General features: G+C 49.9%; 1 protein-coding gene across 2 annotated transcripts in view; it reads left to right on the top strand.

Moving 5' to 3' along the window:
• ASS1 (argininosuccinate synthase 1) overlaps positions 1-22,012 on the top strand; it is an 80,640-nt gene extending 58,628 nt beyond the window's left edge. For both annotated transcript variants that reach the window (XM_044440166.1, XM_044440167.1), the window contains 3 exons: positions 10,436-10,592; positions 19,981-20,046; positions 21,728-22,012. In XM_044440166.1, the coding sequence (XP_044296101.1) occupies positions 10,436-10,592; positions 19,981-20,046; positions 21,728-21,779 (275 nt within the window). In that variant the 3' untranslated portion in view covers positions 21,780-22,012. The remainder of the gene's footprint in view (positions 1-10,435; positions 10,593-19,980; positions 20,047-21,727) is intronic.
• The last annotated feature ends 3,594 nt before the right edge of the window (positions 22,013-25,606 follow it).

Genomic DNA, 25,606 nt, shown 5'->3' with positions numbered 1-25,606 from the left:
GCTTTCTCTCAGTTCCTCAAGTACTCTCAGTTCATTGCTGAATCAGATCGCAGCGTTAAGCGAGCGAAAAAGTCTGCACACGAACCCGTGGCCCGTGCTTCTTCCCAATGTATGCATGTTTGAGCACAGCTTTCCATCCTGTAGCACTTGTCTGTAGATTTCCATTCACTTATACACACACGTTTGTGTGTACTTTCCCCTAACATACACAGCTTTGTACATTTCTTTATTATTGCATTGCAAAGTTCTGAGAAGCACGGATACCAATAAGGAAATGCATCCTGATTCACATCTTGATTTATGGAGAGAAGATGGGTTATGCTGACCCCATATTGGATTCCTAGCTGAGGAAAATGGCCCTTCATCCTTCGAACTGAGAATGCACTCACCCTGATTTGAGCTCCAGCTGGACATTCCCCCTCTATTGCACATGAATGGGGTTCAAGCCAAATGCCCTTCTCTTGACACTCATGTAGTGACATATCGCATTGATGTTCCCAGTGTCTGGAATGTGATGCATGGCTGCCTCTCCCCCGTCCATTTTAATTCTCTTACAGAGCTGACATACAGTTACATCATTTTGGCTACGAGGTTGTGTAAGGAATCCAGCTGGGGAGTGGGAATCCATTGGATTTCCTCTGCTTGTCGCTCTCCGGATTCTGGCTTCCACACTCTCTTCCCTAAGCCTGCACAGAGCATTTGTGTGGGTTTCCAGTAAGAGGAGGAGTCTTGCATCCAGGCACATGACTTGTGGATTCTATGCCCTTGGAGCAAAGTGTGTTTTCAAATATGCTGATGCATGTTCAGCTGCAGGAAGAGAAGGCTGGGGAAAGATATGATAGCGCAATACAAGTACTTCAAAGGTTGTCATGGAGAGGAAGGACAAGATCTCTTCTCCTTCATTCCAGAGTGCAGGACACAGAATATTGGGCTTAAGTTAAAAGAAACCAAATACAGATACTGGGAAGCATTTCCTCACCGTCAGAGCAGTACGGCAACGGAACCTATCACCTAGGGATGTTGCAGGTTTCCCCTTGCTGGAGACATTCAAGAGCAGCTGGACAGCCGTCTGAGTGGGATGGTGTAAATTGGTGTCCTGCAACAGCAGAGGGTTGGACCCGATGGCCCTCTGGCCCCTACAACTCTTCTGTGATTTTATGTATTGGAGTACTTCACATGGAGAAATTGCTATCATCCCTGTCCAGGCCAAGCATGGGAAAGAGGCCCAGCAGGCTCAAGGTTCTAGCCTGAACTTCTTGTCCCTGTTACATACTTTCCGGCCTGTGCAGCCTGGTGGTTTTAATTTCAGTAAAGCTGGATGTCCAGCTTGGATTACAGGAGCTATCCATGGTGCTGAACCTATTTGAGGGCTGCAGTTCTTCAGCGAATGTGACCTGTTACTGTTGTCACCACTGTGACAGCAAACAGTCTGATAACAACCTCAGGCCTGCATAATCTGCCTGCTAATTATGGATGGGAATGAGGTGAATGTTTCAGTTTGTTTTTGAACCTTTTACCCAGTTTGGGCTTTCTAGGTGGAACGTGGAATCAGGCAAAATCTGGGATTGAAGTCTATGTATTTCTGAGCTTGCAGTGTGATCTGTAGAGCCAAAAAAAAAAGCATGCACGGACTTGAAAACTGCATGTAAAATGCATACTTCTGAAAAATACCTATCAATGCACCTTAATATGAAAAGAAACTATGCCATTCGAAGGTGCATATAATTGATGGGTATGCCTAGAAAAGTGCATGGAAACACACATGGATTTTCATCTGGAATGAAAAAAGTGCCAGGATTGCAATCAAGTATGGACTGAAGTTGGAATCAGTTTTGAGATGGAACCTGGAGAACTCTGGCAAGCTCAGTTTTTTCTGATTTGCACAGCCCTTGCGCAGCCCAAGAATTTCTAGAGTCCGATGTCTTAACCCAGCTGCAATGAAGGTCTTCTGAAAGACTTCTCTGTGCTCTGTACCCAGCCCTCAGACCTGGGCACAGGAAATCAGGAAGTGCCTGACCCGTTTCTGAGTGTGCTCGTGGGTCCCCTCGGTCAGTGAGTCTGTCGCCACTGCCTGCTGTCATGTCTTCCCCGATCAGCAGCCAGAGAGCCCGGGAGCAAGGAAAACATCAATTGCTCCTCTGCTGGTACCTCTATATTAAGGTGTCCTCTGAAGATACAGTAGATGGAAAATCTGAGGCCACTGAAGCAGTGCTTGCCGTGTCAAAAGAGTGGAGTGGCATAGGAGCTCTCCATGGTGCTGAACATATCCGTTCAGCACAGCTGTTGGAGTCACTGGTGTCCACTGGCTATGGGCCTTGTTGGGTTATCTTCAAGGGCTTTTGAAGTGCACTAGACTATGCAATCGAGCTTCCCCAGACAGAATGGCCAACGGAGGCACCCATTTGTGGATGTTAGGAAGCTTGGGAGTTCTCCAAGGTCCTGAAAGACCTGTTCCTTACCCTGAATTTTGCTTCTGGGACTAGTACCCTGATCTGAGAAGATTCACGAGCACCTCTCTGCAGGGGCCAAACACCTGCATGTGAGCAGAATATCTAAAACAGGATTCGCCCTATCACCTCACCTGTATTTCCCCCCTGGAGGAGGCCTGTAATGTGGTACTGAGCCCACACTGGGGCACTGTGCTTTTCCCCCTGATCTGAGGCCTTTGCTAGGGAGATGCGCAGAAATGGCCTATGATATTCTGCTTTGGGAGGCTGGCTGGCTCCAAAGAGGCTTTTATCGGGGGTGTGGGTGGGGGGAGGTTGTTACCTCTGACATTTCAGTGGGTACACATGGCCAGCAGGGCAGGCCATTACTGAATTGCTGCAATTTGGGGAGTGAAAAGAAAGGAGCGGCAGAAAGAGTGGCTGTGCTGGAGGCCAAAGGCTGTGGCCCGCCATGCAGCAGTTAACACGGGACTCCCGGAGGCCGGGCAGTGCAATCAATGGCTGCAAACTTCTTTGGGTTCTTTTCCAAGCGGCTCCCACAGAGAACCAGCAATTTCCCGTCAGCACTAAATTTATCCTAACTCGGCTTCAGAGCCAGTAATCCTGCCCAGCAGTGATTTTCAAAGGTTATTCCATCAGGGAACCCTTTCCATCTTTTTAATGGTTTGGAGAAGTCCTTGGGACCAAGGGCAAACCAGTTCAGGTAGAGACGAGCCAGCTAAGACCGGGTGGGAGCCTGACAATCAAGCCAAGACTAGCCTAGCAAGTGAGGGTGACCAAGCCAGGGTCATGAACTGGCACCCCCGTAACTGCAGCTTCCAAGAGGAACCCAACCAAAGGGCTAGAACTCCCACCTCCCAAGGGCCTTCAGAGATCGCATGCCCCACGGGAAGTAGCCAAAATGTGGGAGTGCTGGGCACTTCCTTTAAGGATCTCTAGGAAGAGTGCGGAACACTGGGAGGCTGTAGCCCTGGCGGAAGAACTGTGCACACCCCACATACTGGAGCACCTCCTCAATTCCCTGGGAGCTGTCCAGGGTCCTGAAGAAATTGCCTCGCTACCTGTTGCTTTCTGATGCCGCCCCATGACAGCCGAGAAGAAGCTGGTTCTGCCTGGGGGTCCCCTGCTCTGGCTGTGTGCTCCAGACCACCAACTGACCTGCCTCCTCCAGACCCCAGTACAATGGGAAATATAAAGCAGTGGCTTGTAGGTGTCATTGCCTAGTGTGTGATTCGGTATCACTGCTGGTGGGATCTCCCAGGGGATGGCCCCTGAAAACTGCCTGATGGTCCCAATTTCTGCCACCAGCTCCATATTTATGAAGGGCAGTCTCAGGCAGGAGGAGGAGGAGAGGAACTGGATTCACGCTCACCCTGGATCATCAGTGCTGGCAGAAGTTGCCTTCTCTGCTGCATCGTTCCCATGGCAGCTGTTGGAAGGAAGAAAGGTGGCTGCTTTGGGCACACATTCTCAAAGGTTGCTTCTCCAGAAGAATTGGAATCAAGAGGAGGAGGAGGAGAGGCACAGGAGGGAGCCTGGAAAAATGGGCCATCCCGAGACTCGGGGATGAGGAAAACAGAGGTGCCAGACTCCCCAGGTGGGCAGGCAATCCCTGGGAATAACCAGGAAGCACAGTTGGCAGGAGAGGACTTGGAACAGGAGAGTTTCTCAAACTCAGATGAGGTGAGTACGGCTCTTGCTCCCATGACGCGGTTTCGGTAGAGGAGGGTGGCCCATTTAGAGGATCAGTGCATGGAGAGGAGGCCTGCTCGCTTTCAGAAGCCCCCTCCCAAAGAGAAGGGGCCCAGGCATGCTCATAAGGCGAGTTCCTGGAGGTGAATACCAGATTGGATGCAACAATCCCCCACTGTGCATGCTCAGAGATTAATTCTGAGTGCTTTGTGCTTTTCGGGCAATAAAAAATGCTTTGCAAGGAAAAAGGGCTGTGGTATTGAAATGCACGGAGGAGGAACCCCCATTCACAACAGCAGCTGCTGCCTCATCCCGGGGATGCTGCAGAGGGTCACAACACCCTGCAGAATGTGCACCCGAAATCCAGTTGAGGGACTTTCCAAAGCGACTCCTCTCTGGCAGAGGGGGCCTCCCTTTCATGGATGGCAGATCCTGTTTGAAGCTCAGGGCTGATGGCCCTTTAGTTAGATGGCCCTGTTACTGTCGTCACATCTTCAGCGTGCATGTGGATTTGCTGGAAAGCAGAGCCTCTGTCGATCTAAATGTCAATGGAGAAAACAAGGAAGACGGAGGCAGGAACAGCAGAGGAGCCTCGCAGTCAGGCTTCCTGGAACGACGCTCTGGAGCTGCCCCGCCTGTGTGGTCCCTTGGCTGTGGCTGGGAAGGTGCCTGCCATCTGGATTTCCCCACCGTGCTTAGGGAACGGTTGGTCTTGAGCAAGGTGAGAAAACGAAAAGCGTAGCAGGCTTAGAATGAGGTGGCCCAGTGAGCACGCAAGGGCTTGTCCTGTGTGGAGGAGACGGGCATCGCACCAGAGGGTGTGACTTCAAGCTCATGATAGATGAGCCATCAGAGGTCATGCCACCATTTCCACAGACCAGAAGGGGGTTGAGCTGGGACAGGCACCGCTCCCTGTTTTGGCTTCTTCCAGTTTCTCATTTTCAGTTCAGCTCATCCCAGAATTTGAGGAGTTTGTCAAGTTGGCATGAGAATTCACATGTAAACATTTCTGCTAAAAGATATATTTTTACATATTTCTGACTTGGTTTCTTTAATGTAATGTGTCTTAATGTTATTTTCCCCAATGTATGTATGTCCATTCCCTTTTTTCATTTTGTATTGGAGAATGCCATTGCTAAGTTTGGAGAAGTGCAATTCATAGAATCGCAGAAGAGCAGAGTTGGAAGAGGCTGTGAAGGCCATCAAGTCCAACCCCTGCTGTTGCAGGACACCAGTTCACACCATCCCACTCACCCAGTTTCATCCCACTCACCCTGGGGCTGCCCAGTTTCACCTTGAATGTCTCCACTGTGGGAGAGCCACCCACCTCTCTAGGCAGCTGGTCCCACTGCCGTATTCCCAAAGGATAATTAAGTGTACATTCCCATAACTAAGTGTGCACTCAACTCAGTGTGCTTGAAAATGTGGAGGCAACTAATTAGGTCAATTTATCTCCCCTCCATTCCCTTATTGGTTTATTCGGGATTTATATCCCACTTTTTCTTACAACAATCTCAAAAGAGCTCACCATTCTCTTATCCCCATAACAACAACCTTGTGAGGTAGGTTGGGCTGAAAGTTTGTGACTGGCCCAGCCACCTAGTTGTCTTTGTGGCAGAGCAGGGACTAGAACTCAGATCACCTGAGTCCCATTCCTGTGCTCTTAACCAGTACTTAGTACTTCCTGGCATCCACCCTAAATCTTGGTTTCCTGAGCTTTGCTCCATTGGAGCTTGCCCTGCCCTCCATTGCAGGGAAAAAAGGTCATGACCCACCTCTGCGTGGCACCCCCTCACGTACCTGTGTGTCGCTAACAGGTCCCCTTGGAGTCTCCTCCTCTCCAGGGAAGAGACCCAGCTCTCCCAGTCTCTCCTCACTGTTTTATTGGAAACAAATTCACATTTTGGTTTAAGCGTTCTCTTGCTCCACATACAAAAACCTGGCAGTCATCTAGCGTGCAAAGAAAGTTGTGTGTGTGTGTCTAGCTGCCTCTCAGATCACAGAGGGCTCCTCTTAGCAAAAGTAGCTTGTGGAGGCCAGGCATCCCTGCCCCGTCTTCCTTAAACACCTCATGATTGTAACTAATCTCCCTGGATTTAAGGCAATTTCCATTTGCCAGCTCCTTCCTCCCCTGGTAAATTCCCTTCTCTACTCCCCACCTCTCCACAGGAAAGGAGGGCTTTCCACAAAGACTTCTCAGCCTTCGTGTTCTCTCTCTCTCTCTCTCTCTCTCTCTCTCTCTCTCTCTCTCTCTCTCTCTCTCTCTGTGCCAAGGAAAGGCCAGGTGTTGGAAATGGCACGATGTCCCACAGATCCTCCTGTTTTTTAAGGGCTAGGACTGGGTTGCTGTGGAGAAATGGGAAGGCTGTTTCAGGGCAGGGGGCGGAGTCAAAAATGCATCTTGAAGAAGCCAGAAGGGGAGAAAAACTGGGCTGAGAAAAAGGAGAGATTCCTGGGCCTGTCGATACAGAGTTAAGTGAACAACTGAACGAGGAAGCAGCAAAATGTCTGTCGTGCATAGAAGATAGGAGTGAGGGAAGGCAGTGTGGGAATGCTCAGATTTCAGGTCGTTTGCTTACTGATTTAAAGTTGGACGCCTGATTTGGTCTGTTTGTGGATCTGGCAGCTCTGCCTTCCCTCCTGCTGCATTTTGGTGCTGTGTATGGGGAGTGAGGGCAGAATCCATCGACCCTCACTGAGAACTGGCTTCAAACTGCATTGGCTCTGCCACACTATCTTGGAGCCAAGTAACAAGGAGAGCAGTGTTGTTCCTTGCCTTCAGTTCGGCATCCTCAGTGCCCACGGGTGCCCAGCACTGGCAAAGAACCTGATGGGAAACCACCCATGCTTGACTTCTCTGAGGTTGCCCTCCAAGCTCATTCTGACCCGTGTCTACCTCAGATGACAAGCTTTTTTCTGCCTAAAACTGCACACATTTTCATGTGCATTTCCCCAAAGGTGTGCACCGATCGGGTGCAGTTTTGGAACCCCTCTCTGATTTTAATCTGCAAATGGCACTGCAAACTCAGAAGTGTCAGTATCAGTTTGCTTTAATTCCAAGAGGCTCATGGATTAATTTTGATCAGGCATTAATGGAAATGAATTTGTGAGCAATCCAGTGGTAGGTGAGATGCAAATTTTTCTCCTGGGTGCAGCCCCCTTGAATGCAAACTTCCAGCAGAGGTTCACAGGCTACAAACAGAATGGCAAAGGTGCTTCTTTGGCATGGAAATCAGCTTAGTCTTTCCATTGTACCAGAAAATAATGTATGTATTTGGACAATATGTAAGAGTCCTTTGTGGATAAAACTATGTCCTCATTGATCTATGTCTTTCCCTCTGGATTGAATATTCTCTCTCTGACATGTGCACAGGCAAAGCCAATGACAAAAACATCCTTTTAGAAAGTGGCAGATGGGGGTGGGGGTCACAGCTAGGCAGGAAGCATTACCCCCCCCCCCAATTCCCTGTGTGGTGGTCCCAATCTGGTCTGGTGCCCATGAGCTCACAGTGACCTTAAGGATAGGCTAGGATAGCTCTGCACTGGACTTGGCTTGATCCTGTGGCCTCACCAGCTCAACGCGGGGCTGTCGGCCTCCAGGCTGATCCTGGCCGCGGGGTCTCCTGGAACCTCCATGCGCTTTGGGACAAGGGGGCCCCGTGTTGAGCAGGCAGGATGCAATTTTTGGATTTCACACTGAGCTGGCCCTAGGATTGAAGAGACCCTCCTTGGGGGGGGCACCCCGGAGGAGCACTTCACTCGGTACATTTATTTGTGTGTGATATATAAGATTCCCTATGTACCCCTTCACCCAAAAGGGCAGCCCTGAAACGATGTGTGCTCACCATCAGGAATCAGGTCAGAAACGCACAAGGAAACCCAGCAACTTGCAAAGACGTGCACCCGTGCAGTTAAATGCATGTGCGGCATGGTCTGCTATAGCGGCTGCCCCAGCTTCATTGTCCTTTTCGGAGGGCCTTGTGCCTCCTTGTTCTGCTGGAGCGGCCGAAAGAGGTTGCTTGCACCATGGCAAGGAGCGGGGCCTTCTCTGATTTGGCACCTCCCCATGGAACTCTTTCCCCACTGAGACCGGTCAAGCTTCTAGTGCTGAGTGTTGTCACGGCTGGCCTCAGTATACCCCTGACCAGGTCCCTCTCGTTATTTTTCTGGGCTCTTCTATTACCACATCATGGCTGTGTTGGTTGGTTCTGTGGCACCTGACCGTGACCTTACCTTGAGAAACATTTGGGGATTAAAGAACAGGAAGGGACGACGAGTTTCCGAAATGGGCCATGTGCAGCATGGTGGTTGGTGTCGCCCACCCCAAGGGGCAGCCAGCGAGGTTAGTCCCAGGAGAGGGAAATTAGGGGCTCTGGTTATCCGGCGACACAAGTGCCATTTAAAGCGAAACATGAGTGCTGAGGTGCACAGACTGAATGTCACCTTTCCCAGAGGGCAGGGGACAAAAGGCTCGGATGTAGGCTCAGGTAGACAGATGTACCTGTGAGAGTGCTCGGTCGGGGAGGGAAAGCTGAGCCCGGCCCGACACAGCAGAGGCACACGCTTAACTGCGACATGAGAGGGGCAGGGAAGGTGACCCCACCCGGGCCATATGGGCCTTGATGCCTCGGCCTGATAACGGCCCACCGTCTCCTCTCTCAGCTGCATCGGGGCTGGTTCCTCAACAGAAGCACGGTGGGGGTCCGCCAGGGATTTTGTTCCTGCAGCAATTTCTTAATGGCCGGGTCAGGGTTCTCTGGGCTTCCCTCTCACCATGGGGGGCTTCCTCGTCTGGGGGGCTTCTTTGGCTCTTCCCCTCCATGCTACTCCAGTTCTTCTTGCGGAACTGATCCACTGATGTCCTGACCTGTTCAAACACGGAGAAGCCTTAGCAGTGTTGATTTACTTTCCTCTACAATTCTATAAATAGAATTGTGCTATAAGGAATCTTTCTTGAATTTCCTTATTAATCAGCTATTCAGTTGAAAAACAGCTATCTGGGGAAAGGGGGTTTGGAGAGATTTATCCAAAATATAAAATGAGCATGAAATACCTTAAACATGCATTTTATTAAGTCAATGCATTAAATACTAAATTTATTAAGTGGAAATTCAATGCCCTAAATTAAGTCACAAACCATTTAGGGCATTGGAAAAGTTTCCAAAATTTGGGAAGAAGCCTATATCAGTGGTCACGAGTCAGTGTGATGTCATGAACCATATAGATTCTGTATGGCCTGTAGTGCCAGATGCTGGATAATCTTGGAAGCTAAGCAGAACTGAGCCTGGTTAAAATCTGGATGGGTGACTTAAAGTGTTGGGAACCGCCCAGAGAGCTTCGGCTATGGGGGGTAGAGAAGTGTGATGTGATGATGAGTTAGCAGACCAGTTAAATCAACTCTCCACCCACCTCCCCAGATAGTCCTTGGTGATAGTAATCGTTAATTAAGAATGAATTAAAATTAAAATGATAACTGCATTCCGAATTAAGCATAGAATGCTCCCATCTTTTTTGCCATGTTCTAACAGTGGTTTCCAAGGAGGGAGGTGCAAAGAATTTATCCAGTCTGGACTGCAGAAAGAATGGGCTCGCTCTGCATTTCCTGGATCCCATACACAGATCAGAACTACTGTTATTCTTAAGCTTGCTCTGACTTTTGGGAATGCAGTTTTTGGCACAAAAGGTATCAAAACGCACCTAAAGTTGCATTTGGACACAGATCACACATGTAAATGGATTTACGAACAAAATAAGAGGTGGTTTGAGTGCAAAAAGAGAAAGGCAAGTGGATGCAACTGAACATTACTCAGGTATATTTCAGTGCTCCCTTCTAGCTTGCCCATCGAAGGATAGCTTTTGGTCACTGATCTTCTGTTTTGCAATGTTTTGCTGAACTTTCGATATTGTTCCTTCTTGCAGTTTTAATTGCTGGTCTAATTGTTATTTCACATCCACATGCAAATTTGCATCATGCCTCACTCCCACCAAGGTTGGATTGAACTGCTGGAAAGCTCACATGCACAGCACACAGTAGAAAAGTTCCCCTTTTCCTTTCCTTTCCTTTCCTTTCCTTTCCTTTCCTTTCCTTTCCTTTCAAGGAGAAAATAGTGGATCCTTAATGCATCCATTCCACTCCAGAAACGCACCCAGGTAATTCACAGTGCCAAAATCCAACGCAAAAACCAATGAGATCGTTCTCCTGCTTCTATTCCTCTCCTGAGTTTGGAAGCAAGCGGCCTTTAGCTACTCAGCTCTGTGCAAATAAGATTTACCTTGTTCCTTCTGCTCCTCTGTAGGCTTCTGGTTCAGCCCGGAGTGTGAGTACATCCGCCATTGCATCGTCCAGTCCCAGGAGCTTGTGGAGGGGAAAGTCCAGGTTTCCATCTTGAAAGGCAACGTGTACATTTTGGGTCGGGAGTCGAGCCAGTCTTTGTACAACAAGGAACTTGTGAGGTAAGCATCCATCTCAGAAGGCATGTTGACATTCCAGGCTCTGATGCAAGCCTTGTGAACATCCGCGTTGCGAGAACTGGAGGGCAGCACCGGATAAGGGCCGCCGTCCATCTAGTCAGTGACACAGCGAGCGAATTTAATACCCGAAACTAAGGCTGCCATCCTGTGCATGCTTGGACCGAAAAGGCCCACTGTTCCCAGCGCCCCTGGCTGGCACGAGAGTCATGAATTCTCCTCTGTCTGAACACACCTAGAATCACCTCCAAAATGAATAAGCGGCACAGATCAGACCGACACGGTGTCTTTTGATGGATAGTGCGAGGAACAGTAGTCTCAAAGCACCCTGAAATCCCAACGGCATAAACACTTGATTGTGTGTGTGTCTGCAACGGGGCAGCAAGCCCCAAATGATCCCATAACCCCGCTCTTTGCGTCTTAGTCAAAAGACACGCGCCAAACACCCTGAAGCGGGGGCCCTGCTGCATTTGCGGCTTTCTGAAATCATGGCACCATCGTGAGAACAGGAGCCAAACGGACCTTGGCTTCTGCTGCACTCGGCAACAGCGCTCTCTGCTCATGTTCCCCAGCGACTGGGGGACATGGGAGTGCTGCTTCTGTGGCCAGGGGCACCCCTCTCTTTTGTGAATGGGCCCAATCCACTTTCGAAGCCGTCCAGGTTGGTGGCTGCCACGCCATCTTGTGGAAGCCAGATGAGTGAAGAGCATGTGCGGTGCAAAAGCCCTTCCCTTGGTCCGTTCTGATGCTCCCACCCACCAGCTTCATTAGGTGAGTCCAGAGAAGAGGGCAGAAAACGCCTCGCACCTCCAAGTGAACCCCACAACAACCTTTCGAGGCAGGGCTGGGCTGAGGAACAGCCGGTGCCCCAAGGGGGCTCAGCGGAGCTCACCAGGCAGGTCCCCCAGGCAGCAGCGGATCACCAGCTTGCATCCCAGTTCAGCCACTGGCATGCCCAGTTAAAGGGTGCCTGCATGGGGAGGCTTCTGCAAGGTTGCTGGGACCCACTGGAGCACAGAATAGGCGGCTCTGGAACGAGGCAGTGCAGATGTCCATAGGGTCCCCCAGCATGGCCCACAGCCGTTTCGATGGCTGTCCTTCGGCATGTGTCCTCTGGTGCGGGACAAGGCACGTCGCCGTCAGCCATGGATAGTCTTATTCTCCAGGTGTTTCTCAGATCCCCTTTTCAGGCCAGCCCAGCCAGGGTAGAACCACAAGGGTTAGCTTCCCAGAGCACATCAGCCTGGTAATTTTTCTCTGAAGACACCAATCCTAGAATAAAAGTAATGCTGGGTGGCCAAAAGCAGATTTCTGTGCAGAAGGAGTGTTTTGGTACTCTGAACGAAACCTGGGACTCAGAATTCTTTCATTCTAAGAATCCACCTTTTGCACTGAGTTCCCGCGAGTTTAAGCCTCCCAGGCTAAAGGAGCAGTCTCATCATGTGGCAGAGAGTTCCATAGTGTAAGGATGCGGTGGGTGGAAGCAGACGTCTGTCTATCCTGCATCGTCCACATATCCTGCACCGTGATTCACAGCCTTCACGACTTCCTTGCCCCTTGTACTCTCAAGCACAGAACTAAAAGCCAAGAAAGGTGAAAGAAAGGCATGTCTGACGGCTTCAGGGCAATCACTAGGTGGGGGGTTTAATTTTATTTTTTTATTTTCATTTTTTTGGTTTTAAATTAAGCAAAGGTCTTGTTTAAAAGTCAAATCTATTTTTCTGCATTATGCTTGTCCTCCATCACGCGCTGTCTAGTTTTCTCTCCCATGACTTTTCCCCCCTCCCACCTCCCTTCAACCCCTTTCAGCCCTTCTAAACACTTTATAAGCCATAAATATACTCAAATCAGTTTAGATCACTCAGAGTAAATGTCAAATTATCCCCTCCTTTTCTGTCTCTGGCTCTTTCTTCCCTCCCCTTCGAAATCAACAGCTCCTAATAATCCATCCCAACCCTTCATTATGGTTTGCATTCTCATGTGGGGAGATTAAATGAATAACATAAAAATAAGAGAGAATGGCAGGGGAGAGATGGAAAGAAGGGGAGCGAGTGAAAAGGAGTGGGGAGAAACAGGGGCACTTATTCTTACTGTGTCTCTAGCCATTTTCCTTTTCTTTCTGATTTCTACATCGCTGGTTTGAAAAGCGTTTGAGTGACGGCATCACGGGAACCCGAGAAAGAACTGTGAGAGGTGCGTCGTTGAAAAAATGCCTTTGCACAGTAGGTAGAAAGTAACATAATTATAGAGCAGGTCAGAACCACTCGGATGAGCAAAAATAAAAGCGCAGAGGTTTTTCTGCAGCCCGTCAGGGGAGGAAAAATCATTGTAAACTCTCTTTTTAAAAAAATTAAAAGAAGGTTTTAGCAGTTTCTAGAAAATGAACATGTCCCCCCATCCTCATTCCCCACCTTCCGGGAGAAGGAGGAGACGATGAGAAACTAGCTTAGTTTGGGTTTGTTTGTGCGGAGTTGCACAAGTGTTTATATCTCACGGTTATTAAAACCGCAAGTATTTTCTTTAAAATAATTCTGTTTGCATCTTACTGAATCGCGCACAGTCGAGAAGGCTAACACACACAGGTTGCGTTTGAATTGGGCTCTGGCTGGACCCTTGACAGCAGTAGAATTCTGGGAGATTAATTTGGGCCTTTGCATCTCCCCCCCACAGTTAGTCCCCCACCCAACTGCAAGATTTAATAGCCATTTTGGAGTCTTTGCAGCCGGATTCATGGATTAGAAAGAGGCTGTATCCTGCGATGCGGAAGTTTCCTTTGTCCTGGCCCTTTCTCGCCCCAACAATCATTTGATGGCTTCCCTGCTTTCGTGCCCCTTTTGCTCTGTCCAAAATGATGAAAATGCCTCTCCTAAAGAAGAGGCGGGTTGCCCATATGCATGCAGGTTTTTACGCTCTCAAGTGCTTTTCCCCTGAATTTGAAGAATTTGGTGGATTTCCGTCAGACACAAAACTGACCCAGATTTGCACCACCGGGAGTCAATAGGCACAGGGTCTGTTTTCCTGCCAGACACACTGCAGTTAAAAGGGATTCTATATTTGGACACTTCTAGGATGACGCTCCCTGGCCAGACTGGGCCAGACAACAAGGTGGTGCTACTCCGTTCTGTGCAGAGACGCCAAGCCAAGAGGGCAGGGGAACTTTCAAAACGGGACCTAGTCCTCCGGCCACTTGGGGGCAGCAGGCTTTCTGAAGAGGTTCAGGGAAGGCCGCATAGTATGGTCCACTCTGTCCTCTAATGCAGGGCATCCGCTGGACACTGTTAATTCCTTTCCACACACCAATGCCCACCATGCAGTTAGCAGAACCAGCAATGTTACCCGTTGAGCGACCTTCCCATTTCTTTTATTTATTTAAAACATTTCTGTGCTGCCCCCATCGCAACAAAGCCTCGGGGCGGCTCACAACAAAAACACTGCTTAGCTGCTTTGGTTCCCCCCCCCACCCTCTTTTAATTAGCTTGTTTGTTTTTAATCTGCTCTGCATTCCTGTTTTATTATGTCAAGAAAACAATCCTTAGAAAATCGTTTTGAACAGCAGGACATAAGTCTCCTTGAAATAGGAAAGAGGACCAAAAAACCCAAACAAACGAAGCATATTTATTTTAAGTGGGGTGTTCATTATAAAGGGGTAAATGCTTCTGAAGGTTAAAAATAACAGTCCTTGTTCAAGTTACGTTGCAGAGGCTGACAATTCAGAAATACAAATGGATGGTATAAAACACTTGATGTTAATGAGCCGTCTCACGGTGTTCTTGCTGAGTTTCTGGGAACTGCTGTTTTTCGTTGGAGTGCTTTGGAGTCTCGCTTAGCCAGCTGAGTTGGACTGGGGACTTGGGAGAGGTGGTCCCAGGGGGGCTGCTTATCTAAACCACCTTGGGTCCCTTCCCAGAGGAAAAGCCAGGATAATAACAGGAAGAAACCCGGAACTATCGATGGTGCTGCCTTCCCTCTGCCCAAGACCCTGCTTGGTAGAGAAGTGATCGTCACCAACTTCATCTAAGCTTTAAGAGAGGCATTTCAGTCTTTTGGAAGGGTCGGGGGCTGCTCGAAGGCAGAAGACGCACGTGTGATTTGGGTAGGAAAGGTGGTGGAGTCTGGGGAAGGGAGTGGGACCATCCGGAGCACGCCGGGGGCAGGATTGGATCCCCAGGCCTGCAGTTCTGCCCCCTTGAACATGATGATTCCAGCCAGCCCACACATGGGACCTGAAGGACCATATCCCTGTCCACCGATTTGGCACCAATCTATGGTTTTCAGGCCTATTCTGACACTGGGGCTAAAGGTCCATTTGGACAGAAACACTGACACATTGACTAACTCTGCTGAATTTACAGCCTGCCTGTTGGATCCCACCAAAGGTCCATCCAGTCAAGAATCGGGGCGTCCCACCTTTTCTCTTTTTTCTTTTCCAACTGATACTCAACCTTCCATGGCTACCGAGGAGTCTTAGTCATGGGGTGCTTGGAAACAAGATTATACTGAGCAAGCCAAGGTGGGGCTCTTCCACGGAGCCATTAAGCAGTGATGTTCTAGGTACGGATAGGAGAACGGGGGCTGAAGCTTGCCCAAAGAAAGCCCCCAGTTTGGAAATGCCCTAGAGGAAGATCACTGACCATGGGTCCGCCGGGCTCCAGGCAACTTGGAAGCACAATGCAGAAGGCCAGTGGGGAGCGGACCCGGATATGGGTGAGCTCCCACGTAAAAGCAAGGGAGGGGGGCAAGATGGCTGCTTCCAGTCACATTGCCCCGCCTGAGAGAACTCACCGGGCCTGCTCTTCATTCGCCCCTCGTTCCCCTCCCGTCCCCAGCAGGGTTGCCCTAAGGTGCCCCGTTCTGGCCCAAGCCACCCTGGTTTCCTCACTCGAGCTCCCACGGCCTGGCCTGTGCACCTTAGCAGTACGGGGAGTGGCCTCTTGCTGAGCCGGGCCCTAGCTTCGTCTCCCCCAGCGAGGTCAGCACAGGCCTGCTGCAGCTGCGGCTCTTCCGGGCTTCGGGGAGCCTTCTCTCCTAACCCGGCCTGGAGAGGCCCAACTGAACCGTGGGGCTCCTGCATGAAAACAGGGGCTCTTCTGTGGAGCCGTGGCCCCTTTGCACGGCCGTCTTCACTGGCTGTAGGTTTTAAGGAGGTGTTCTCCCCTGGGAGGGAGGGAGGGAGGGTCTGTCCGCCTTTTACCTGTACTTCTCGAGGTCTCGGAGCGCCTCTGAGAACACAGGTCGCTCTCCGTTGTACTCACTTTTGTCTCCAGGCCTGGTTGACCTTCATCCCCCCGTGTTTTCTGCTGGAGGGCCACTGTTACTTTCTCTGGATTCCCTTTGAAGCATGGAAAGCACCCGTCCCCTGTGAGTCAGTCGAATTTGAGACAAGGAACAGTGCAAAGACAGATTAGCCAACCAAAATCTGGTGACCCCGGGAGCGAAGGAAACCCTTCTGTGGGTGGAGGCCAGCCACGGCTGCCTCTGCGCCTGCGTGCACGCGAGCAGCCGCCGCGTTGTGTGTCTGAGCAATCCTGAAATCATGCGGCAAAGATGTGTTGTGGCAGGAAAGGCTCACAGCGGGAGCAATGAGCGGCCCAAGTCCTCGTTCGGTTACAGCCAGAAGCGCTGCACAGGTAGTCGTCTTGACTAAATGTGGTGCATGGTGATGGTTGGTATTGTCATCCCTCCTTGGACAGATGGAACCGCTGGGTTGGATAATAAAAGGCTGTAAATAGCCATCAGGCTCAAACACGCGTTCCTCAAGTAACAATTAGAATAATTAGCGCAATGTGATCGCAGGCCTGCCGTTATGCTTTGGTCACAACGGGCCTTTTGACATCCTGCCCAACCGACTGCTGTGTGGTTCTCTTTGTTGTGCAGAAGCGGCAGCTAAAACTCTGGACTGCTCCTGAATGTGAAAGGGGCCCTGCATGTAGAAAGCTAGTCTGTCAAGGAAAGGGAGGTGTGGTGCCGCTGCTACTTTTCTAATTGCAGGGATTTTGTGTTGATTGGTTAAAGGAGACAGCATGCAAAAACAGACCTCTCTGAGTGCAGGGGTTTCTTCCTCCCCAACTCCCGGCACAGTGGAGATGTGAAAATATGACTTTCTTGGAGGAGCCTTCTGCATAATGATTAATTGCAGGGTTTTGACTTTCATGTGTTGAGAAGGCAAATATGACTAATTTCAGGGCTTTATTGTTTCTTGTGGGGGCGACTGTTCAAAAATATGACTCTAATTGCAGGGGTGTTTGTTTTTATGTGGGTGACAATGTGAAAATGCGACCTTTTGGCTGGATTGTTCCAGACCAACAGCCTCCGGCTGCAGGTGCCGCTGCGGTTTCGCATCAGGGCGGGGAGCTATCAGGCCCCTGGCTCTCTGCAGCCTTTTAACAGTATAAATCAGGCACCAAACAGCATCCAGAATGGAACAAACAAGCAGCCACCCATTCTGAGTAGCCTGCATTTTGGCTCTTGTTCAGTCACAGAGAGACGACCCTATTTGGAAACAATCTGGGGTTTGGTTGCTGGTGTATCATCTTTCTATCTCACCTTTCTCTCTTGCATGACTCTCCACCTTCACCATGTTATCCTCATGACAACCTTGTGAAGTGGGATGAAGGCCAGGAAAGTCCCAAATGATGGGGGGCTGGGGAAAGGGGGGTCAGGCAGAGGAAGGATCTCCAGTGGGCCCAAGTTGAACTTCAGGCGCGGTGGATTTGGCCTTCCGGCCCCCAGAACAGGCATCACTGAGCTAAATGAAACCATGGCCTGAGTCCAGATTATGGCTCAAATCCAGCAAACTCTGGTTCCAGGCAGTGGCTGCCCTGGCAGGAGTGTGGGTTCCCCTCTGAGCTTTTAAGGGACTGGCCATGTCGGTTCAGCACCACGGACAACTCCTTTAAAGCTCAGGACCAGGCTGACACTTGGGCACCTTTCTCCAAAGCTTTTAAAAAGGGCGGCCAACGGAGTAATCTGCATGATTATATCCATATGCATATGCATGCATATGAATACCTAGCATGTATAATTTTAAAACAGAGGCTCCTTTCCTGTAACAAAACAGTACTAATTCTGAGAGCCGGTGTGGCGTCGTGGTGAAGAGCATGGGGCTGGGACTCAGGCGATCCAGGTTCGAGTCCCCGCTCAGCCATGGAGCCCACTGGGCGGCTCTGGGCCAGTCACAGACTCTCAGCCCGGCCTACCTCACAGGGTTGCTGTTGTGGGGATAAGATAGAGGAGGAGAATGATGTAAGCTGCCTTGAGCCCTTTGTAGGAAAAAGGCAGGATATAAATCACAATATAAATAAATAAATAAATAAGCAAGCAAGCAAGCAAGCTATCTGGCCCATAGAAGCAAACTCCATTTTACTCTTATCATCATGTAGATGCTAAGATTTTCACCAGCTCAAAACGCAAAACTGCACATGCTCAGAGTATTTTTTCCCCCTTTGCTTTTTTATCCAAGTTGACATCTAGGTGGCGGTTTGTGGGGATAACAACAGTTGGTGTTAACACGGGTTAGTCCGGGAGTGCCCACCAAAGCAACTGCACCCCCCCACATCTGGAAATATTTCCAGAGCCTTTTGTAAAACTTTGCTTTCCCCCAGAACTTGCTACAGAGCAAAATGAAGCCCACGTGCCTTCCTAACCTTCACACAATCTCTGTAGCACTTAAACGGGATGCTTTTCCCCACCCATTCAGAGATCGCGTTTTTCCTATGGAGCATGTTAAGAGAAGAGCAGCATCTGCCATGGGGGTCACCTGAAGGTGTCAGGCCCAAGGTGAAGGGGTTTCTGTTCCCATTTAGCACTTAGCAAAGTAAGCGATGGCATTGTTGTTTGAGAGAGCAGGGAGGGAAAGTTTAACCATGGGCTGGGGAGCGGGAGGAAGAGGGAAAAGGGTTGCTTCCAGGACCTTGGGGGCACTGCGAATTGTGGGACATGTTTTATGGCTCTTTAATTAACGGGAATGCACTCAGCTGAACAAAGGGGCCTTTCTAAGCGCCCTCAATGGGCTGAGGCGTTCAAGCCAGAGGTTACGGAAAGGCGGCCTGCGTGCGAGGTAAGGTGCTTCGGCGTGATGGGTAACTTTTCTCTGCAGAGGTCCAGGGCCTTGCACGGCTTGTGATGCGGCAAACAAAGGTGGCTTTGTCAGCCAGATCAGGCCCCGGACAACCACACAACCTCCCAGAGGTGATGGGGACCCCTTTTCACCTGCAATCCAGCAAGTCGGAGTCATTGGCCATGGGCTCCAGATACCCCTGTATTTCCAACCATTTCTGTTTAAGGGGTCAGGGCAGGTCTTTGGGGCCCATGCCTGGGGATCCCCTGCATAAATGGGTCCCAGGCTGGGGCTGAGCAAAACTCTCCAATTTGCTCTCTCCTACACTTGCATCTTTAAAAGCTCCATCTTTCTTTCCCAAGTGTGGAGAAAGGTGCCATGTTTGGTGAGTTTTAATTAAAAAAGATAACCCTGAAATTTCTCGCCCATTTGCTTCAGCAAAATTTAGTGGGTGGGGCTACACCTAGCTCTGAAAGGACCATATTATGGCTAGAAAAGAAACAGTGATCCCACCGGAGCCCTGGTGTGTTAGCGCAAGCAGAGGTTCGAGCGCAGACTTCTAAAGACTGGGTTCAGACCATCAGACCACCCACCCTGAAGCGGCTGGCTTGACTCTGGGCTCCCTGGCCGGCACCCCTGTCATTTTGCATGGCTGCCCTGCCCCTTATTGCCTCCCAAGCTTCCTTATTGGCTGCCAGCTCAAACAGCCTGGCATGTTGAGCCCGCCCTTTTGGCCCTGCCCACCTCTGGGCTGCAGCTCCAGAGAGTGCCAGCACTCAGCTGAGCCCTTCGGTGAAGAGGGTTGGCCCTCCCATCCTGAACCCTGCATGTCAGAGGAATCCATAACAAAGGAGTGTGAATTTGTATCTGCAGTTCCCACAACACACCTGTCTTTCCTAAGCCACCCAAATTCTGCAGACTTGCCGGCAGCTTTTTAGCCTTCGAGTGAATCCACAAAAATTTAGTCATAGAAAAAGACTTTAAATGGACCAAAAATGTGCATTCCCCCATGGAATAAAGCATGAAAAGCCTTTTTTTAAAAAAAAGAGATGGGTATGTCGGTTGGGAAGACCCATGCATGTTCAGATGTGTGAATCTGTACAGATGGATACAAATCCATTTCCATAAAATGCACTTCTGTTAATGCGTGGCCAGTGGAACAAACAGCACCTGGCAACCCGCAAAACAGACTGAGTGGATGTGGCAGCATCCTGACTGGGATATTTACCCCGAAGCATCCCCAAACCGCACCCAGGTTTCTCCCAGGGGTCCTCTCCACAGATCCTAACTTCCTTCCTGCACCTTTCCTCCCCACAGCATGGACGTTCAAGGAGATTACGAGCCTTCGGATGCCACGGGGTTCATTAACATCAACTCCCTTAGGTTGGTATCGGCACACGGTCAAAGCCGTGTTTGCACCAACACACTTCATTCCCGCTTGCCACCCTGGGTCACTCTGCCGATCGTGCAAACCAGTCTTGGGAGGAAGACTGGCTGTGCGTGGTCACTTTGGCACCTCTTAAGAGGCCCCTGGCTTAGCCTTCGTCTGGAGGGCATTGCTGTCCTGGGGGGCATCTGGCAACATTTGCGGCAAGCAGCGTCTTCCAGTTTCATTGTCAGGTGCTTGGAAAAAGTTCTCTCTCATTGGTGCTCTTTCATGACATCATGGTGGACAGTGTCTTGCTGAATTCAAAAGCCAGGATCCAAAGAAACGGGGACACAGGGCCAGTGTTGTGGGTGTGACTGGGCGGCAAGAAGGGCCCACTGGCAGGAGTCCCTGGCCTTGCTCTTCCTCCTCCTCCTCCTCCTCCTCCTCATTCCAGTCCCTCACTCTGGCCCAGATGGTGGTGGTGAAGAGGAGGAGCAGGAGACATCCTGGCCTGCTAAGGGGGGGAGCCATGGAAGGCATCTCGCCCAAGAACCCCCCAAAATTGAGAACCCGCACCGATGGCATAAGGCTGTTCTCCTTTCTGCAGCAACCTGGATACATGCCTCTATTCCAATTTTTTTAATAGTGCACGCCCTTCTCCCCTTGATTAAAGTGCCTGTGTGTGCATTCTCCAAAGGGAGCCGTGCTAGCCCTCTGCAAGTCCTCCTCAAAGAGGTCGGCCAGGACCTGCTCTAGATCTTCCCAGAGTGAAGGACACAGAAAAACAGGCTCAAGTGGCAGAAAGCCAGGTCCCAGCTAGATTTCAGGGAACACTTCCTGGCTGTTGGAGCAGCACCAAGGGCCGAGGGCGGTGGCGGGCTCTGGAGGCAGTCGCGAGGCAGCTGGGCAGCCCCCTGCAAAAGAGGGTTTACACCTTGGAGCCCTGCAATGAGCAGGGGGTTGGACCTCATGGCCTTTTGGCCCCTACTGGTTGATGATTCCAACTCTTGGTGCCCAGTCAGTCCCAGCTTTCGTCTTGGCCTGCAAAGATGCCCTTCAGGGATCAGCCCCGCCTTCAGCAAAATCGCCCCGCAGAGTCCTTTCTGGCCTGTACCACGTAGCGATGCAGGCGGGGCTACCCCATACTCTTCCGTAAAGGAAGATTCCCTGCACATGGCGAAGGGAGGCAGGCTGGAGAGGGCTACGCAAGAAGCCTATGCCCCGATCAGCTCAGTTTCACCATCCAAGCAATGGGTCACCAACACATGCGTGACTCCCATAACAGAATCCAGCATCCATAACCAGTCACCAAACTTCCCAGCCATGGAAATCCCAGCTAATTAACACCATCTGCAATCATCTGTGTGGTGCGGTTTTGCCCTGTCTGCCATGCCCCCCCTTCTATAAACCATAAAAAGAATGACGCATTTAAATAATAGGTTCCCCCTAGTCCGTTAACTGCTTTGTTCACTCTTCTAATGTGCACCGGTTGATTCCCTTCAGATAGATTAATTATGTGACAATCGGGTGTTTAGGGTGATGGGAAAGGGAAAAATGAAGGAAACACATCTTGTTAAACGCACATTGTGTTTTCCCAGCCCCCTCCTCCTCTTGCCTACCTTAATTGCTGCAAATTGGCCTGGTATTACTGTTAATTCATAATGAATTTCCTCCTTTCCTTCCTTTGGTGTATAGGCTGAAGGAATATCATCGGCTGCAGCACAAGGCCAGTTCTGCCCAAGATTAAAAGCAATCAGCGAGGCCGGGCGCATCCTCCTCATGCAACTAGTTACCCACAAGCTGTCACTAATTGTGGTGGTAATTAGTAACTGTTACTCACCTTCCATGGATTGTGTGATGGTTTTGTGATGATGCTTTTCAGTGGTCCATGAAAGGAATCAAGAGAAGGTGGTCAGCAGCGTGTGGGAAGCGCACCCATGTGTTGATGCAGGGGAGGTTATTAAAATATCTGTGCCATTATTTCTCTCGTCTAATAAGTGGGGCTTTCCTTTCTTCTGCTTTGTTTGTTAGCTTTGCCTGTGGTTGGTTTCTTGTAGCCAAGCTGTTTGCCAGGGAAGCCTTTATACTTCCACCAAAGTGCATTTGAAGGACACACAATTTATTTAGAGGATGCACGTGTATTCTTATTAGCCAAAGGCAAAAGAACAGAGTGGCGGAGTCCTAAATCAACACTCTCTGTAGAACACTAAGGGAAAATGGAGGCGTGATGGAAAAAGGAAATAGTTTTTCCCCTTTTTATAGCCATTCAGAGCTCGGCTTTGTCTTTGCCTTGATTGCTGCAAAGGTCTGGTTTAATTTTCCATTCTCATTCTCTCTCTCTCTCTCTCTCTCTCTCTTTCTGTTTTGAGTCAATTTATCAAAAGGAATTTCTCCTTTTGCGTTTCCCCCACTTTGGATGCTGCCAATGTGCAGAAGGAAAATTCAAGGTAAAGACGAGAGAGGAAATGAAAAGAAGAGAATTCACAGGAATAATATGCTGGATTTTAATATTTTTGGTGTGCAGTGCCTTCAGCAGCACAGACTTGAACCCAATCCAGAATAAGAACTGGAAGCCTAAAGGAAAAACTTACTATAATTTGCCTATATTTGCCCAATAACCTCAACTAGAAGCTTAGCCTTAGTGTTGAAATAATAATAATTCTCACTGGTATTACTACAAAATGTAAGAAAAGGGACAGGAAGAGAAACCTGTATCCCTCTCAGAAGTTACTGGCTGGTCGTTTATTGTATCCAAGCGAGGTTGGCAGTTCCTACATCTGTGGAGCCTCTTGTCCATTGCAGCTTTTCTTTTGAGCAGTGGTGCAACTGTACAGCTTCCCAACCTCATCTGGAGACCATGTGCTTCCTCCAAATTTGAGCATGGAGGTCCTCTGGCCTTGGTGCTCAGAAACGGAAAGCTGAGTCCCTTGCAGACCGAATTATGCTGAATTCTCTTCCAAGATGGCAGCAAGACCTTGGAGGGGGACGTGGTGTCTGCGGGCAGAGGCTGGAGCTACTGAATTGGATTTGCTTTTTCCTCCCACTCGCTGGCACTAAACTCAGATCGCCAAAAACATCTGATGAACTCATAAGGAAAGCCAGATTAGCATCAGAGGAAGGAAGAGTGAAAAATGTCGGAATTGAAGATACGCTGAGAATGCTCTTCCTGGCAGAAAGCAGCCACGATTGGAAGGACGACTGGTGGAAGGAGAAAGTGTGAAGGCAGACCTGCAGCCGCACCTCAAGAAAACAATTATAGAAGAATTACCCACTCTCGTGACCATAATGAAGACACTGAAACATTTTGCATACCTTGCTGAGGCATCACTTCCAAGTCATGATCTTGCATACCTTGGTGCAATTCAAAGAAGACTGCGGCCAAGAAATTCAAAGAAGTCCAAGACTGGGAAGACAGGACAGCAATGAAGGAATTAGAAAAGATTGTGTGTAAGGACAAGGCTGAGATCGTTTACGCCAAGGTATTCCCAATCACTACATGTGGGAGTGAAAGCTGGACAGTGTAGAAAGCGAACAAGAAGAAAACGGGTTTGAGCATTTGAACAATGGCTCTGGCGGGGAGCTCTGTGGCCAACGGAAAGTGGGTCAAAGCAAGCCAGAGCTTTTCCTGGAAGCGGAAATGATGAAACTGAAGCTGTTGCACCGTGGACACGCCCTGCAAAGGCCAGGCTTCCTGCAGAGGATGATCATGCTAGGAAAACTGGAAAGTGGGGAAAGGAAAGGGGGACCAAGGAAGAGGTGGATGAGCCCCCAAAAGGGAGCCACAGCCTTGCCTTTGCAGGGACTGAGCAGGGCTGCCAAGGCAGGAATTTCGGAGCGTGCTCATTCGTTGGGTTGCCAAGTCGGAGATGACTAGATGGCAGGTAGCGGCAAGGCAGCCGGCACAGTGGCGACCGAGACCAGAACTATCATGCCTGGTCCCTGGCCTTGGATGCCCAGAAGTCGCTGAGTCTGGAGGCGCAGGAGCCTGTGCTTGTACGCAGGAGTGCTGGGATGGGCCTTACTGTAATATTTGCATTACTGTACCGCCCAGCTGCCAAAGGTCCCTGGCTGGGTCCCAGCAGCTGTGAGCTTTGGCAGAGCTGTCCGTGGTGCTGAACTCTGTCTCCCTGGAAGTGTCTCCCCAGTCTGGCGCTCCTGCGATGTTCAAAAGAAAAGCTGCAGAGAGGGGCCCCAACGACCCGAGCATCTCCAGCCTCCTCTGATTTCACTCCTTGAGCACTCAGTAGACCAGAGCAGTGGCCTGGTGGCCTGCGGAAGCATTTGGACCACAACTCCCAGAATTCCCATCCGGCAGGGCCATCGGCCAGGAATTCTGGGTGTTGTGGTCCAAACATGTCTGGGAGCCACAAGCTTGGGGAAGGCTGGACTCAACCCAAAATAGTGGCACGTTTTAGCCTAAAGCACTTATTGCCAGTCGGCCTCCGGATGTTCAGTTGCTTGGAACAGGGAAAGAAGCCACCTTGCAATGGACAGTCGGAATAACGGGGTGTGGACATGGGGAAAGGGTGCAGCCAGCTGGGCATGCCCAGAAGGATCCCTCACCGTGAGCCTCTCAGCCCCTGCCCTACACAGTCGGTTTCCTATGTGGGATGGGTTCATGGAGCCGGGCGGACTCATTAGTCTAGCCTTCCCCAGTAGCTAGAGCATTCTTGGGATTATTTTGAGAACAGTGGGTCTGACTCCTTCCGTCCCCATAACAGGTGGCCCATGCCAGACCTGAGGGTGGTCTGTCACCTTGGCCCCCCTCTGGAGCAGAAGAGCCACGCTAGCTGCCAGTGGGGAGAGAGGACCCCCTGAGGCCAAAGCCCTGGCTCCAATCCCAGAGGAGTTTTCCAAGGTCACAGCTGGATTGCCAGCCTATCCCATCTCCCTCCCACCACCCCCTGTTACCTCAAGAGATGATTGGATGATGCCCCAAGAAAGCAAAACAACAGAAAATAAGGATTTTTCACTGCAAGGAAAAGGCCAAGAGAAAACATGACTTAATAATGGAGAACAGGAAAATGCTGAAATCAAAAAGAAATCCAACTTGAAACCAATGCAGAACTCCAGCTCTATACTTGTACACTATAAAACAAATTAAGCCACAATCCAATGCAAGCTTAGACAGAAAATAACTCCCAAACAACTCCCAGCATGCCCCAGCCAGTAGAATTCCCCAGGGCATGCTGGGTGCAGTAGACATTTTTCGTATCTAAACTTGCAAAGGATTACAGCCTGAGCACCTGGGAAGGAAGGAAAGAGAGCCTCCCTCCCTCCCTCCCTTCGCAAAATTTCTAGACCACCCAATATCGAAAGTTCCTGGTAAAAGCTGCCCTGTGGTAAGAAAATGGGCTTGTCTGTCATTTTCAAGGGAAGCCACACCTACAAAGATGCTAAGATTTCTGTATACAGTGGTACCTTGGCTCATGAACTTAATCCATCCCAGGACTCTGGTCATGACCCAAATTGGTCATGAGTCAAGTTAAACTTCCTCACTAGGTTCAATGTAAATAAGGTTAATCCGTTCTGTAACCATTTTCTAAATCAGAAAAATGTGAAGCAAAGTGACAA

This window comes from Varanus komodoensis, unplaced genomic scaffold (assembly GCF_004798865.1).
Source record: "Varanus komodoensis strain SLA01 unplaced genomic scaffold, ASM479886v1 scaffold36, whole genome shotgun sequence".
In the NCBI taxonomy this organism is placed as follows: Eukaryota; Metazoa; Chordata; class Lepidosauria; order Squamata; family Varanidae; genus Varanus; species Varanus komodoensis.
The sequence above is the reverse complement of the archived record's forward strand: the minus strand, read 5'-3'. Positions and strand labels throughout refer to the sequence as shown.